Here is a 16918-nt window from a genome sequence, read left to right on the forward strand (position 1 = left end):
GAACAAGGTGGCTATTATAATGCAAAGGTAATTCTGATAGAGATCTGACTGTAATTGTTTTAGCAGGTCTGATACCTCTCTACCTATTAAACAGAGCCCTCACTGATCCAGAGCAGGGAACTGAGAGCTGAAGCTCCACCCAAACCACCTAGCCACCTGCTAAAGGGGTCTGAGGATAGTGATGCCTACCAGTCTTTAGAGGTACAAGCATTGGGTGCCTAAGGTACAGCTGCAGAGTCCACCCATCAAAGTGCTCTAGGAATAGAGACACACCTACCTCACTGGCACGTGGGGGAAGGCTGTCAGCACCCTGCCCGCCCTGGAGTGTGACCCCCTGCCGCTACTAGGATCTGGTGCACACAACTATCACCACTACTCCTCTAAGTTAATAGGTGACAGTCTACACCACACACTTGGTGACCCAAAATCAGAACACCTAAGCTGATTCTATTGAAGAATAGTGAATGGACTCTTAGGCTTATATACCCAGTAACAGCTCAAACCAGCTGGTAATAGGACATAAGTGATTCGACCGCTACAACAATCAAGACAGCACAATCTAGTACCCCATCTGGGTATACTGAAACAAAACAAAACAAGAAGATAAGAGTCAGTGGGCAAATATAAATCATTACAATATCTTATAGATGGCTGAGAGACAGCAGTCGATATCGAACCACATAAAGAAGCAGACCATGATTGCTTCTACAAATCCCCAAATTAAAGAATCAAAATCTTTCCTAAATGAAGATACAATCCTGGAATTGCCAAATGTAGAATATAAAAAACTAATATACAGAATGCTTCAAGACATCAGGGATGACCTCAGAAATGAAATAAGGCAATCTACAGAAAAAGCCAAGGAACACACTGATAAAGCAGTTGAAGAACTCAAAAAGATTATTCAAGAACATAGTGGAAAAATTAATAAGTTGCAAGAAAAAATCAGGGAAAAGAAATCAAATACTTGGAAACTGAACGATACCCTCGTCAAAAAAGACTGGGTTATAGAAGACATTAAGGAGGGAATAAAGAAATTCATACAATACAATTAGAATGAAAACACTTCCTATCAAAACCTTTGGGACACAGGAAAAGCAGTGCTCAGAGGTCAATTTATATCAATAAATGCACACATACATAAAGAAGAAAACAGGCAAAGTCACAGAACTGTCTACAACTTGAGGAAATAGAAAGCAAGCAACAAAAGAATCCGTCAGGCACCAGAAGAAAACAAATAATAAAAATTAGAGCAGAATTAAATGAATTAGAGAACAGAAAAACAATTGAAAGACTTAACAAAGCCAAAAGCTGGTTCTTGGAAAAAATCAACAAAATTGATAAACCATTGGCCAGACTGACCAAAGAAATACAGAAAAGGAAACAAATAACCCGAATAAGAAAAGAGATGGGCCATACCACAACAGACACAACTGAAATTAAAAGAATCATATCAGATTATTACAAAAAATTGTACTCTAACAAATTTGAAAACCTAGAAGAAATGGATTAATTCCTAGAAACACACTACCTACCTAAACTAACACAATCAGGAGTAGAACAACTAAATAGACCTATAACAAAAGAAGAGATTGAAAAGGTAATCAAAAAACTCCCAACAAAAAAAAGCCCTGGCCCGGACAGATTCACTGCAGAGTTCTACCAAACTTTCAGAGACGAGATAACACCACTACTACTAAAGCTATTTCAAAGCATAGAAAAGGATGGAATACTACCTAACTCATTCTATATAGCCAGCATATCCCTGATACCAAAACCAGGTAAAGACACCACAAAAAAGAAAGTTACAGACCTATATCCCTCATGAACATAGATGCAAATATCCTCAACAAAATTCTAGCCAATAGAATTCAACAACATATCAAAAAAAAATTCACGACAAACAATAGGGATTTATACCAGGTATGCAAGGTGGGTTCAATATTAGAAAAACAATTAATGTAATCCACCATATAAATAAAACAAAAGACAAAAACCACATGATCTTAATTGATTCAGAAAAGACATTTGACAAAGTCCAACACCCATTCATGATAAAAACTCTCAGCAAAACAGGAATAAAAGGAAAATTCCTCAACATAATAAAGGACATTTATACAAAGCCAACAGCCAACATCATCTTAAATGGACAGAGCTTGAAAGCATTTCCCTTGAGAACAGGAACCAGACAAGGATGCCCTTTATCACGGCTCTTATTCAACACTGTGCTGGAGGTCCTAACCAGAGCAATTAGGCTAGACAAAGAAATAAAGGGCATCCGGATTGGCAAGGAAGAAGTGAAATTATCTCTATTTGCAAATGACTTGATCTTATACACAGAAAACCCTGAGGAATCCTCAAGAAAACTACTGAAACTAATAGAAGAGTTCAGCAGGGTATGAGGATACAAGATAAATACACAAAAATCAGTTGGATTCCTCTACACCAACAAAAAGGACATCAAAGAGGAAATCACCAAATCAATACCATTCACAGTAGCCCCCAAGAAGATAAAATACTTAGGAATAAATCTTACCAAAGATGTAAAAGACCTATCCAAAGAAAACTACAAAGTACTACTGCAAGAAACTAAAAGGGACATACATAAGTGGAAAAACATACCTTGCTCATGGATAGGAAGACTTAACATAGTAAAAATGTCTATTCTACCAAAAGCCATCTATATATACAATGCACTTCTGATCCAAATTCCAACGACATTTTTTAATGTGATGGAGAAACAAATCACCAACTTCATATGGAAGGGAAAGAAGCCCCGGAGAAGTAAAGCATTACTGAAAAAGAAGAACAAAGTGGGAGGCCTCACTCTACCTGATTTTAGAACATATTATACAGCCACAGTAGTCAAAACAGCCTGGTACTGGTACACAACAGGCACATAGACCAATGGAACAGAATTGAGAACCCAGATATAAACCTATCCACATATGAGAAGCTGATATTTGACAAAGGACCAGTGTCAGTTAACTGGGGAAAAGATAGTGTTTTTAACAAATGGTGCTGGCATAACTGGATATCCATCTGCAAAAAAATAAAACAGGACCCATACCTCACACCGTGCACAAAAACTAACTCCAAATGGATGAAAGACCTAAACGTAAAGGCTAAAACAATAAAGATCATGGAAGAAAAAATAGGGACAACGTTAGGAGCCCTATTACAAGGCATAAACAGAATACAAAACATTACTAAAAATGACGAAGAGAAACCAGATAACTGCGAGCTCCTAAAAATCAAACACCCATGCTCATCAAAGGCTTCACCAAAAGAGTAAAAAGACCACCTACAGACTGGGAAAGAATGTTCAACTATGACATCTCCGAACAGCGCCTGATCTCTAAAATCTATATGATTCTGTTAAAACTCAACCACAAAAAGACAAACAACCCAATTAAAAATTGGGCAAAGGATATGAACATTCACTTCACTAAAGAAGATATTCGGGCAGCTAACACATACATGAGGAAACGCTCTTGATCATTAGCCATTAGAGAAATGCAAATTAAAAGTACGATGAGTTTCCAACTCACTCCACCAAGGCTGGCATTAATCCAAAAAACACAAAATAATAAATGTTGGAGAGGCTGTGAAGAGATTGGAACTCGTATACACGGCTGGTGGGAATGTAAAATGGTACAACCAGTTTGGAAATCGATCTGGCATTTCCTTAAAAAGCTAGAAATAGAACTACCATATGACCCAGAAATCCCACTCCTCGGAATATATCCTGGAGAACTAAGAGCCTTTACACGAACAGATATATGCACACCCATGTTTATCGCAGCACTGTTTACAATAGCAAAAAGCTGGAAGCAACCACGGTATCCATCAACAGACAAATGGATAAATTATGGTATATTCACACAATGGAATACTACGAATCGATAAAGAAAAACGATGAATCTGTGAAACATTTCATAACATGGAGAAACCTGGAAGGCATTATGCTGAGTGAAATTAGTCAGTTGCAAAAGGGCAAATATTGTATAAGACCACTATTATAACATCTTGAGAAATAGTTTAAACTGAGAAGAACACATTCTTTTGTGGTTACAAAAGGGGGAAGGGTAGAGGGTGGGAGAGGGTTATTTCCTGATTAGATAGTAGATAAGAACTACTTTAGGTGAAAGGAAGGACAACACTCAATTCAGGGGAGGTCAGCACAACTGGACTGGACCCAAAGCAAAGAAGTTTCCTGAATAAACTGAGTACTTCCAAGGTCCGCAGAGCAAGGGCGGGGGTTTGGGGACTATGGCTTCAGGGGACATCTAAGTCAATTGACAAAATAAATTCTATTAAGAAAACATTCTGCACCCCACTTTGAAGTGTGGCGTCTGGAGTCTTAAATGCTAACAAGCGGCCATCTAAGATGCATCAATTGGTCTCAACCCAAAGGAGAATGAAGAACACCCAGGTCACAAGGTAATCATGAGCCCAAGAGACAGAAAGGGCCACATGAACTAGAGACTACTTTCATCCTGAAACCAGAAGAACTAGATGGTGCCCCGCCACAACCAATGACTGCCCTGACAGGGAGCACAGCAGAGAACCCCTGAGGGAACAGGAGAACAGTGGGATGCAGACCCCAAATTCTCATAAAAAGACCAGGCTTAATGGTCTAAGACTAGAATAATTCCGGCGGTAATGGTCCCCAAACCTTCCGCTGGCCCAGGACAGGAACCATTCCTGAAGACAACTCAGGAGACATGGATTGGACTGGACAATGGGGGTTGGCGAGAGATGCTGATGAGGAGTGAGCTACTTGCATCAGGTGGACACTTGAGACTATGTTGGCATCTCCTGTCTGGAGGGGAGATGGGAGGGTAGAGGGGTTTAGAAACTGGCAAAAAGGTCAGGAAAGGAGAAACTGGAAGGAGGGAGTGGGAACGGGATGACTCATTAGTGGAAGAGTAAGTGGGGGTATGTAGTAAGGTGTATATAAGTTTATATGTGAGAGACTGACTTGATTCGTAAACTTTCACTTATAGCACAATAAATATTAAAAAAAAAAAAAGTGCACGTCAGCGTAATTTAAGGAAAGCTTCGCTACGGGTGCCTTGGGACCCAAACCGTTTTAACTTGCCGAACTTCAGGGGCGCCTCCACCTCCACCGAGGCCTGGGGGTCGATGGTCTCAGACACGATGGCCATCTCCTTTCGCTCCTTGTCGTACCTCACCTGCAGGCCTTCCAGGCCCTGCGCCCCGACCTCCACGCCGCTCACGGCCACCAGCACACGGTCAGCGTCCGGGTACGTGAGGGGGTCGAGGGGTTTCACGGTTAGGTCGCACGGGAGCCGCGCCAGGAGCCGGCCGAACGGGCTCACCAGCAGCGTCCACTCCTTCAGCGTCCGGCGCTCGGGGTCAGGGGGAGTCACCTTCGGCTCCGAGCCCGGCCCGCGCTCACACCCGCCCGAGCCGTACAGCCGAGCCTGGTAAGCCCGACACGTGCCGCGCTCAACGGCCTCGCCGATCCACACTCGGAGCTGGCAGAGCCTAAGGCCGCCGCGCCCCCAGCCTGAGCAGGGGGCGAACATGGCATGCCTCTCTCGCGCCCCCTCAGATCCCCTCAGCCACAGGAAGAGTCACTTGCAGCGGCTGACTTGGCCACTGAGCCTCCTCAAGTCAAAGGAGAGACGTTTGCGAGGGCATGCTGAAGCAAGAGCAAGCCTATCAACTCTGCTGGGAGATTTAAACCTCTGCCGCACAAGCCGCAGAGGCAAGTTGAAATTTCAAAGCTCTAAGTAATCAACCCTGACCTGGACTCCTAGTTCACCCCTTCCCCTTTCGCGAAGGCCGACGGGATAGGTAGTTCTACACGGTTACACATGCAAGGGCTCTGACCAGATCGGAAACTACAAATCGCAGGAGGCAATTCGCAGCGTAGACAGCGAACTGAGAGCACGTTTTGAACTGGGACGGAAGGCGCGCTCTCTTTGCCTCGAGCCCATTGGCCATTGGAGGGGCGAAAGAATCTAGATGGAAATCCATCTGACCAATGGAAAGCGCTGAAGGGGAAAGGTGGGCAAGTCCGTGTGCGTGTGTGTGGTCTCCTTGGATACCTAGGACGCGAGTTCTTCTTTGGAGAGGGTGGAGCTTTGAAGTGAGACCCAGGGGGCCAAAACTAAAGATAAAAATAGGAGCCTAAATAAGGAGCAGGACCAAGGGAAAGGATAAGAAACTGCGCTTTTAAAGGTGAGAACTAGAATCAAACTAGGAGTATCCTCTGTGGGTGGTTAGACTCAAGCTTTCCTAAACTAGTGCAGCGCCTCTGGGGATGGAAACTTCCTAGGCAAGAGGATAAAGAGCCAGATTGGTGTTTTGGGTGGAGGGAAGTTTCCTCTCTGGTAGCAAATTTAGGAATAGCGTTAGAGTCTTGGCACCTTCCTGAGTCTAGGTGCCCTTAGGCCAGTCATTGGACATCTCTGGCCATTAATTGTTCATTCTTAAAATGGGGACAATAATATCTTTTTTGCCTTCCCTCACAGGGTCTTTGTGAGGATCAAATGAGATAATGAATACAAACACGTTGCACAGCCTACAAAACTGCAATGTTTTATTTTAGGGATAGCACAGTCTCTTAGTTACAAAGAAAAACCTGAAAGATCAGGACTGTTTTTGGCAGCGATATTGATCTTTTTAATTACTAATGGTCCTCGGTTTGGGGGCTAAAATAAGATACAAAAAAGAGAGTCAAGGTGGTGCTGTGGGAAGAGCAGATTTTTTTTCCTGAGTCTGCCATTGATCTCTTTGTGTCACCTGGATCTGTTTCTTCAGCTTTAGAGTGAAGGATTGTACTAAATGACTCTGTAAGATCTCTTTTACGTTTTATTATTCTATGGGCAATAAGAAAGACAAAGATTTATCTCCTTTTCTTCCTGGTCTCTCCCTTTCTGTGCTCCAACCTCCTCCTGCAAATTATTCCCTTTAGCAAAGACACCCTGCAAACAATGAGATTTAATAAAATGCAAGTGCTGAAACTGAATGCCTTCAGTAATTTTAGTCTTGGCCAAGTGCAGTGCAGAATTTTTGAGAGCAATAGTGATACCGAGGCAGGCAGATAGTCTGGGCTAACAACTTCATGGGCCCAAGATGCAAGGTTGTTTGGTAGACATTACCTTTTTTTTTAAATTTAGTATTTTTTAAGTTATTTTTTTCTCCTTTATGTCTTGCTAGTCCTTCCTCCCTTCTTATTTTTCCTCCTTTAGTGAAGGCATGATGAGTGCTAGCTTTTAGATTTAGCAAGTGCCCACTGAATACTAATTTTCTCCTTGGCTTTGTGTTTCATCTGGTCATAATTTTTCAGACTGACCTTCTTCAAACTATCTTTTTTATGAAAATCTATTGACATTGAAAACAAAACTGTTAGGCACTGATGTAAACAAGTTGGGAATACACTCAAATTTTGTGTATAAGTACGAGATATTCTTAGATTTAAAATGAATCCTTAATACATAATTCTATGCTAATTTTTCCTTTTCTGAGACAAACCAAATTAATGGAATTGGAAACTGAGCCATAATTGGCTATGTAGCATAATCATTGTTTCTCTCTTCTCAAGTAAACAAAAGAAAACTAAATAAAATTGATTTAAAAATCACCTTTCTGATCATGTTGAGGTTGAAAATGGAGAAAATTATTGATATTAAGATTGATATAAGATATTAAGGTTAACGATACTTAAAGAAACAGCAGTCTAATGAATCATCTACCCAATCTTGTGCATATATCAATAATGATAAATTAAAATACTACTTTCCATCTATATAACTAAACAAATAATTTCTTTTACAAGAATCAGCACAAAGCTGGTTCCTATAAGGTGGAGGTTAAAGATGTCCCAAATATCCAACTTTTCCAAGCTTCTGTACTACTCCATCATCTCTAACATCAGCTACGCCCTTTCCCTTCAGCACTCTCCCTCCTGTCTTTAGGTTCCCTAATTGTCTACAACATCTCAGAGAACTCAGGAACCAGCCATGTAAAGCAAATGGCTCATGAGGTTGTGGAGGCAGGCAAATCCAAAATTCGTGGGCCAGGCATAGGCTTTTCCCTGGTCGCTCAATCTCTGCCCACAGACACTCATCTTTCTTGCTCCATGGGCCGTGAAGCCCACTGTGCCATCTCCTGAGGGTATCTCCTGTGGGTCTCTCCTACCGGTCTCTTCTTCCCTGGTGGTGGTGGGCTCTTCTCTTTCCTGCCTCTGGGGTGGCTCGTTTCAATCCCAGCAGGATGGTGAAACTGACCAATCCATTTAGTGGGTCACAATCACCATATCACACGATCCCACCCAATCACCTAGTGGGAGTTACAAGACCATGGCTAGAAAGGCACACAAAAAGCAATCCATTACACTGCCATAACATTATAGTTTCAAAGCATGTTCACATGCGTTATTTCACTGTATCCTCACAAAACACTGGGTTTACTAGGACAGATTTAAACATCCTCACATTAGAGATGAGGAAACGGATTTAAAAAACACTTAAGGTTAAACAACTATACTGTCTGACTCTTTTTTCTGACGCAAAAAAAGATCCTTCTATCTTCTTGACACCTTTGAAGGAAATAAATTATTCACTATATGAATGGAGAGTCATATTTAAATTTTCTCAAATACAAAAATATTTGTATTTTTACCTCTTCACTTAAAAAAAAAAAAAAAAAGCCATTCCTGAGGTTATGAACATACTACTGGTTGAAGTATAAGTTAGTACAAACTTTCCCAAGGACAATTTAGCAATAAGCATGTTGTCGTTGTTAGGTGCCCTTGAGTTGGTTACAACTCATAGCAACACTAAGTACAACAGAGTGAAACATTCCTGATCTCGCGCCATCTCACAATCTTAGTTATGCTTGAACCCATCGTTGCAACCACTTTGTCAGTCCATCTCATTGAGGGTCTTCCTCTTTTCCCTGACCCTCTACTTTATCAAGCAGGATGTTCTTCTCCAGGGGCTGGTCCCTCCTGATAATGTGTCCAAAGTATGTGAGACTTTGTCCTTGCTTCCAAGGAGCACTGTGGCTGTCCTTCTTCCAAGACAGACTTGTTTGTTCTTCTGGCAGTCCATGGTATGTTCACTATTCTGTGCCAATACCATAATTCAAAGGCATCAATTCTTCCTTATTCATTGTTCAGCTGTCCCATGCATATGCAGTGATTGAAAATATCATGGCTTGGGCCAGGTGCACCTTAGTCCTCAAAGTGATACCTTTGCTTTTTAACACTTGAAAGAGGTCTTTTGCAGCAGATTTGCCCAATAAAATACGTCATGTGATTTTCTGACTGCTGCTTCCATGGGCATTGATTAATATCCAGGTAAAATGAAAGCCTTGACAATGTCAGTCTTTTCTCCATTTATCATGACATTGCTTATTGGTCCAGTTGTAAAGATTTTTGTTTTCTTTTTGTTGAGATGTAATCCATACTGAAGGCTGTACTCTTTGATCTTTATCAGTAAGTGCTTCAAGTCCTCTTCACTTTCAGCAAGCAAGGTTCTGTCATCTGCATATCACAGGTTGTTAATGAGTCTTCCGCCAATCCTGATCCCACATTCTTCTTCATACAGTCCAGCTTCTCGAATTGTTTGCTCAGCATACAGATTGAATAAGTATGGTGAAAGGATGCAACCCCAACACATACCTTTTTTGATTTTAAACCACTTAGTATCCTCATGTTCTGTTTGAACGACTGCCTCTTGTTCTAAGTACAGGTTCCGCATAAGAACAATTAAATGTTCTGGAATTCCGATTTCTCGCTGTGTTATCCATAGTTTGTTCTGATCCACACAGCCAAATGCCTGTGCGTAATCAATAAAACATTAAGTAAATATCTTTCTGGTATTCTCCGCTATCAGCCAAGAGCCATCTGACATCAGCAGTGATTTCCCTCATTCCACATCCTCTTCTGAAACTAACTTGAATTTCTAGTAGTTCCTTGTCAATGTCCTACAACTGCTTTGAATGATCTTCAGCACAATTTTACTTGGGAGTGATATTAATGGTATTTTTGATAATTTCTACATTCTGTTGGATTACCTTTCTTTGGAATGGGCATAAATATGAATCTCTTCCAGTCGGTTGGCCAGGTAGTTGTCTTCCAAATTTCTTGACATAGACAAGTGAGCACCTCCAGCGTTGCATCCATTTGTTAAAACATCTCAATTGGCATTCAGTCAATTCCTGGAGCCTTGTTTTTTGCCAGTGTCTTCTGCGTGGCTTGGACTTCTTCCTTCAGTATCATTGGTTCTTGATCAAATGCTACTTGCTGAAGTGGATCAACATCAACCAATTCTTTTTGGTACAGTAATTCTGTATTCCTTCCATCTGCTTTTGATGCTTCCTGTGTCATTCAGTATTTTGCTGATAGAATCCTTCAAAATTGCAACTCCAGGCTTGAATTTTTCCTTCAGTTTTTTCAGCTTGAGAAATGCCAAGCATGTTCTTCCCTTTTGGTTTTCTAACTCCAGATCTTTTTGCACATTTCATTCTAATGTTTTACTTTGTCTTCTCAAGCTGCCTTTTGAAATCTTCTGTTCAGCTCTTTTACTTCATCATTTCTTGCATTCACTTTAGCTACTCGACGTTCAAAAGCAGTTTCAGAGTCCCTTCTCATCCATTTTGGTCTTTTCTTTCTTTCCTGTCTTTTTAATGACCTTTTGCTTTCTTTGTGTATGATGTCCTTGGTGCTTTCTCACAACTCATCTGGTCTTCAGTCATTAGTGTTCAGTGCATCTAATCTATTCTTGAGATGGTCTCCAAATTCAGGTGGGATATACTCAAGGCTATATTTTGGCTCTCATGGACTTGTTTTAATTTTCTTCAGCTTCAGGTTGAACTTGCATATGAACAATTGATGGTCTGTTCTGCAGTTAGGCCCTGGCCTTGTTACTGATGACATTGAGCTTTTCCATTGTCTCTTTCCACAAAGGTAGTCAGTTTGATTCCTGTGTATTCCGTCTAGCGAGGTCCACGTGTACAGTTGCCATTTATATTTTGAAAAGAGGTATTTGCAATGAAGAAGTCCTTGGTCTTGCAAAATTCTTTCATGGGATCTCTGGTATCCTTTCTGTCACCAAGGCCGTATTCCCCAACTACCAATCCTTCTTCATCATTTCCAACTTTCACATTCCAATCACCAGCAATTATCAATGCATATTGATTGCATGTTTGATCAATTTCAGACTGTTAGATTTGGTAAAAAATCTTCAATTTCCTCACCTTTGGCAATAGTGGTTGGTTAAATAATAGTCATATTAACTGGTCTTCCTTGTAGGCATATGGATATTATTCTATCACTGACAGCATTGTATTTCAGGATAGATCTTGAAATTTTTTTTTGACGATGAATGCAATGCCATTCCTCTTCAACCTGTCTTTCTGGCATAGTAGAACTTATGATTGTCTGATTAAAAATGTCCAATACCAGTCCATTACAGCTCGCTAATGCTTAAGATGTCCATCTTTATGCATTCCATTTCATCTTTGACGACTTTCAATTTTTCTAGATGCATACTTTGTGCTTCCTGTGTTCCAATTATTAATGGATGTTTGCAGTTGTTTCTTCTCATTTTGAGTTGTGCCACATCAGCCAGTGAAGGTCCAGAAAGCTTGATTACAGCCATGTCATTAAAGTCAACTCTACTTTGAGAGGCAGCTCTTCTCTAGTCATATTTTGAGTGCCTTACAGTCCGAGAGGCTCATTTTCCAGCACCGTTTCAGACAATGTTCTGTGGCTATACAGCAACATGCAAGTCACCGCGGTACAACAAACTAACAGATACATGGTGGCAGTAACCATAAAGAACCTTAAAAAATATGTGTATCTGTGACCCAGTTATTATACATTTGGGGATTTAGCATAAGCATAAAATTAGGAATGTGCAAAAAATGTGTGTTTGAGGAATTCTGTTTTACACAGTTATTTATAATGGTAAATAATTGAATAAACTGAAATGCCTAATAATAAACCCATGGATCCAAGTAAAATGGGTCCAGAATTGACGGCTATGGAAGCATCAGTCAAGAAATCAAACAACATTTTGCATTGGGCCAATCTGGTACAAAAAGACCTTTTTAAAGTGTTAAAAAGCAAAGATGTCATCTTGAGGACTAAGGTGTGGCTGACCCAAGCCTTAGTATTTCTACTCATCTCATATGCATGTGAAAGCTGGACAATGAATAAGGAAGACTGAAAAAGAACTGATACCTTTGAATTATAGCGTTCACAAAGAATTTTGAATATACCATTGACTTCCAGAAGAATGAGCAAATCTGTTTCAGAAGAAGTACAACCACGATGCCCATTAGAAGCAAGGATGGAGAGACTTCATCACACATGCTTTAGACATGTTATGCGGAGGGACCAGTCCCTGGAAACGGACATCATGCTTGGTAAGGTAGAGGGTCAGTAAAAAAAAAAGGAAGACACTTAAGCAGATGGATTGACACAATGGCTGCAACGGTGGGCTCGAACATAGCAATGATTAAGAGGATGGCGCCGAACTGGGCAGTGTTTCATTCTGTTGTATGAAGTGTCACTGAGTTGAAGCCAAGCCAATAGCACCTAACAACAATAACAGAAAACCTGTCACCATACAGTAGATTCCAATTCATGGCGACCCTCTGTGTTATCTAGTAGAACTGCTCCATAAAAAAAAAAAAACTCTACAATTAACCCAAAAAAACCCACTGCTGTTGAGTCAATTCCAACTCATAGCAACCCATAGGACAGAGTAGAACTGCCCCATAGAGTTTCCAAGGAGCGCCTGGTGGATTCGAACTGCTAACCTCTTGGTTAGCAGCTGTAGCACTTAACCGCTATGCCACCAGGGTTTCTGACTCAATAATTAGAGGTTATTAAATAAGTTAGTATATATCTGGAATATTATGCAACCATTTTAAAGTTACAAGTTTGAAGACTATGCAATGATACGGAGAATATTCCATAATACAATGTTATATGAAAAGAGTAGAATAACAATTTATGTATAATGTGATCCCAATTCTGTAATATTAATTATTTTTATATAAACTATATTGCATAGAAACAATTCTAGAGGGAAATATATCAAATGACAACAGTTGTCATCTGTAAGTTGTGAGATTCTGAGTGATTTCATTTTTTAAATGTTATTTACAGTGACTATATTACATTTATAATAAGAAAAAAATTAAGGCATTTTTTAGTATTTTGTTTCTTAAAGCTGACTAGACAATCAAATGAGTGGAGGATTTTTTTTTTAGAAGTAAAGGTCCATGAATATATTGCTGTGTTTGATGATTTACGTTCAATAAATGGACAGCAGGTGGCATGAGAGAGTTTTCAGTTACTACCACCACCAACTGCTCTGACAGGGATCACAATACAGGGTCTCAGACATAGCTAGAGAAAAATGTAGAACAAAATTCTAACTCACAAAAAAAAGACCGGACTTACTGGTCTGACAGAGACTGGAGAAATCTCGAGAGAATGGCCCAGGACACTCTTTTAACTCAGTGCTGAATTCACCCCCAAGTTTCACCCTTCAGCCAAAGATTAGACAGGCCCGTAAAACAAAATGAGACTAAATGGGCACACCAGCCCAGGAGAAGGCAAGAGGGGACAGGAAAGCTGGTAACAGGGAACCCGAGTTCGAGAAGGGGAGAGTGTTGACATGTTGGGGATTGGCAACTAATGTCACAAAACAGTATGTGTATTAATTGTTTAATTGTAAACCATCTAAAGTACAATAAAAAAAAGATGATAACTAAAAAAATAAAAGAAGAAAATGTAAACTAAACATAGGGTTTGCTACTTCATCTTATGTGAGGGAAGTCATCATCAATTTGTTAACTTTCTGAATTATAAACTATTTAAAAAGGAATATATTTTATGGCTTCTATTTTTCTTATGAAATTTTAACAAAATAATAAACTAATAACTAACAATGCTGCGAAGTATTTAATGATATTGTAGGTTGTCCCATTTGAAACCTGAATGTTATTTATTTGCATGCAGATAATCTACAAGAAAAAGCTTGTAATTTAGAGTCCAATTTCTGCACTTTAGATGCTTTGAGAAGTTGCCCAGGTTACAAATATCTTAGGAAGAGTCTCAAGGTTGGGGGGTTTGATGATATATACTTTGTAAATTAGTGTGCGTGTGTGTAAAATGTTTATTGAACCTAGGAGAATTTACTTACAATAGAAGACTAGTCTAGACTGAAGTTCTTGTATGTGCTAATGCTTCATTCCATTTCTGCAAGCTAGCAGCAGTATTTCAACCAACTATGCAAATAATAGTCTTGATACATCCTCTGAGTTGAAATTCCATTTACATTTTATGTATTTTGAGACTCTGCTATTATGTATGGGTCCAGGACTGATAATGCTTCCTGATGAATTTTCCTTTTTATCGTTAGTAATGATCCTCTTTACCTCTAATATAGTTTTTTACCTTATAGTTTTATCTAATAGTCATAATTTCCACCTTTTAACTTTAAACCTCCTGTGGCATTTTATCTGTAGCTTATGTCTTTTTTTTTATAAACGGTATAGGTGGATATTTTAAATTCAATCTGAGTATCTCTGTTTCCATGGGTAAATTTAATCCATTTACCTTTTTTTGTAATTACTTTTATGTTTGTACTTATTTTTACTGTGTTTTTTTCTACTTTGCCTTGTTCTTTATTTCCTTTTAGTCTAAATGTATTTTCTTTATTAACCTTTTTCTTCTGTAGTAATGTGAAATTTTGTTTACTTTGTTTTCTTCTAAGCATTATCCTTAACTTTTTAGCACACTCACTTGATTTAGTGGAAGTCTAATCAACCAATATCTCCATCCTTCTTTCAAACAATTCATAATCTTAGAATGCTTAATGTCAACATTTTCATCGTCCATGTCATTTATTGCTTAGTGTATTTTTGTTCCATCTTGTTTTTAAAACCACACAAGTAGTCATTATTATTGTTATTGTTGTTTATATTCAATGCTATTTAAATTTAGCAATACATTTTCCAATTTATTTGCTCACTTCATTCCTTTTAGGTTCAGTTTCCTTTTACAGAGGTCTAACCATTAATATATATTCAACGATGATCTCTGAGTGATAAGTTTCTTGTTTGTGTTTATCTGAAAGTGTGCTTCTTTTACCCTCACTCTTAAATAATAAGTTAGTTGACAGTTACTGTCTCTCAGCACTTTATTCTAATATCTTCTGGCCTCAGTTTTCGGTAATAATAAGCCTTCTTTCAGTTTAGTTTAGTTCCTTTGTGAGCAATCTACCTTTGCTGTGGTTGTCTCTGAGAGGTTTTTGATTTTTTGTTTGTTTTTGTTTTGATAATCTAAGGTTTAGTTAATCTGATTTTGTTTTTTAAAGTTAAGTTATTGAGGTGTATTTTATATACAGTAAAATTCATCATTTTTTAGGAGTACAGCTGTATGAATTCTGACAAATGTGTGCAGTTTTGTAAGCACTGTGACAATCGAGATATGTTTTTTTTATGTCATCACATAATGTTCCCTCATACCCCACTGATCTATTTGTATACTTTTGTCTTTTCTGGTAACTCATATAAATGGAATCATACAATACACAGCAATTTGAATGTACTTTCTTTCACTTAGTATAATGCATCTAAGGTTCATCCATGTTTTTGTATGTAACAATAGTTTATCTTTATTACTGAGTTAAATTCCATTGTGCGGATGTACCATAATTTGTTTATACATCCACAAATTGATGAATATTTGTTGTTTCCAGTTTTTGGCTATTAGTAATGAAGTCAATACAAATATTTACATACAAGTTTTATATGGACATGCTTTCATTTCCCTTGGATAAATGTGTAGGTGTGAAATAACTGGGCCATTATATAAATTTATGTGAAATTTTTGAGCAACTGCTGAACTGTTTTCCAAAGGGGTTATACAATTTCACATTCCCACCAGCAATGTGTGAGAATTATAATTGTTCCGTCTTCTCAGCAGTACTTGGTATTATCCCTTTTTTTAAGCCACTGTAATAGGTGTGTAATTATCACTTGGTAGAACACATTGATAATTACTGGTGATTGGAATGTGAAAGTTGGAAACGAAGAAGGATCAGTAGTTGGCAGCTATGGCTTTGGTGGTAGAAACAATGCTGGAGATCACATTATAGAATTTTGTAAGACCAACAACTTATGCGAATGCCTTTTTTCGACAACATAAATGAGGACTATACCTATGGACCTCGCTGGATGGAATAAACAGGAATCAAATCAACTACATCGGTGGGAAGAGACGATGGAGAAGCTCAATATCATCAGTCAGAAAAAGGCCAGGAGCTGATTGCAGAGTAGACATCAGTTGCTCATGTGCAAGTTCAGGTCGAAGCTGGAGAAGATTAAAATAATTCCCTGAGAACCAAAATACAACCCTAAGTATATCCCACCTCAATGTAGGGACCATTTCAAGAACAGATCTGACTCATTGAACACCAATGACCAGACGAGTTGTGGGAAGACATCAAGGACATCATACATGGAGAAAGCAAAAGGTTGTTTAAAAGGCGGGAAAGATAGAAAAGACCAAAATGGATGTCAGAAGAGACTCTGAAACTTGCTCTTGAATGTAGAGTAGCCAAAGCTAATGGAAGAAATAATGATGTAAAACAGCTAAACAGAAGATTTCAAAAGGTGGCTCAAGAAGACAAAGTAAAGTGTTATAATACAATGTGCAAAGGCCTGGAGTTCGAAAACCAAAGGGGCAGAACATGCTCAGCATTTCTCAAGCTAAAAAAACTGAAGAAAAAATTCAAGCCTCAAGTTGCAATATTAAAGGATTCTGTGGCAAAAAATTGAACGACACAGGAAGCATCAAAAGAAGATGGAAAGAATACACAAAGTCACTGTATTAAATACAATTGGTCAATGTTCA

The 16918-nt window shown here is 38.9% G+C and overlaps 2 protein-coding genes across 7 annotated transcripts in view; one reads left to right on the top strand and one right to left on the bottom strand.

Annotated features, from left to right (window-relative positions):
* The window catches only part of FAM185A (family with sequence similarity 185 member A), a 159093-nt gene extending 153078 nt beyond the window's left edge, over positions 1 to 6015 (bottom strand). For 3 of the 5 annotated variants that reach the window (XM_049893112.1, XM_049893111.1, XM_049893110.1), the window contains exon 1: positions 5105 to 6011. In XM_049893112.1, coding sequence (XP_049749069.1) covers positions 5105 to 5555 — 451 coding nt within the window. In that variant the 5' untranslated portion in view covers positions 5556 to 6011. Of the gene's footprint in view, positions 1 to 5104 lie in introns of all 5 variants that reach the window. The other 2 variants (XM_049893107.1, XM_049893108.1) reach the window with 2 other exon arrangements.
* Positions 6016 to 6094: 79 nt separating this feature from the next.
* Positions 6095 to 16918, top strand: part of CCDC146 (coiled-coil domain containing 146) — a 177164-nt gene continuing 166340 nt past the window's right edge. For both annotated transcript variants that reach the window (XM_049893077.1, XM_049893079.1), the window contains exon 1: positions 6095 to 6213. The gene's annotated coding sequence lies outside the window, so the exon portion shown is untranslated. The remainder of the gene's footprint in view (positions 6214 to 16918) is intronic.

Source organism: Elephas maximus, chromosome 8 (assembly GCF_024166365.1).
Source record: "Elephas maximus indicus isolate mEleMax1 chromosome 8, mEleMax1 primary haplotype, whole genome shotgun sequence".
Lineage (NCBI taxonomy): Eukaryota > Metazoa > Chordata > Mammalia > Proboscidea > Elephantidae > Elephas > Elephas maximus.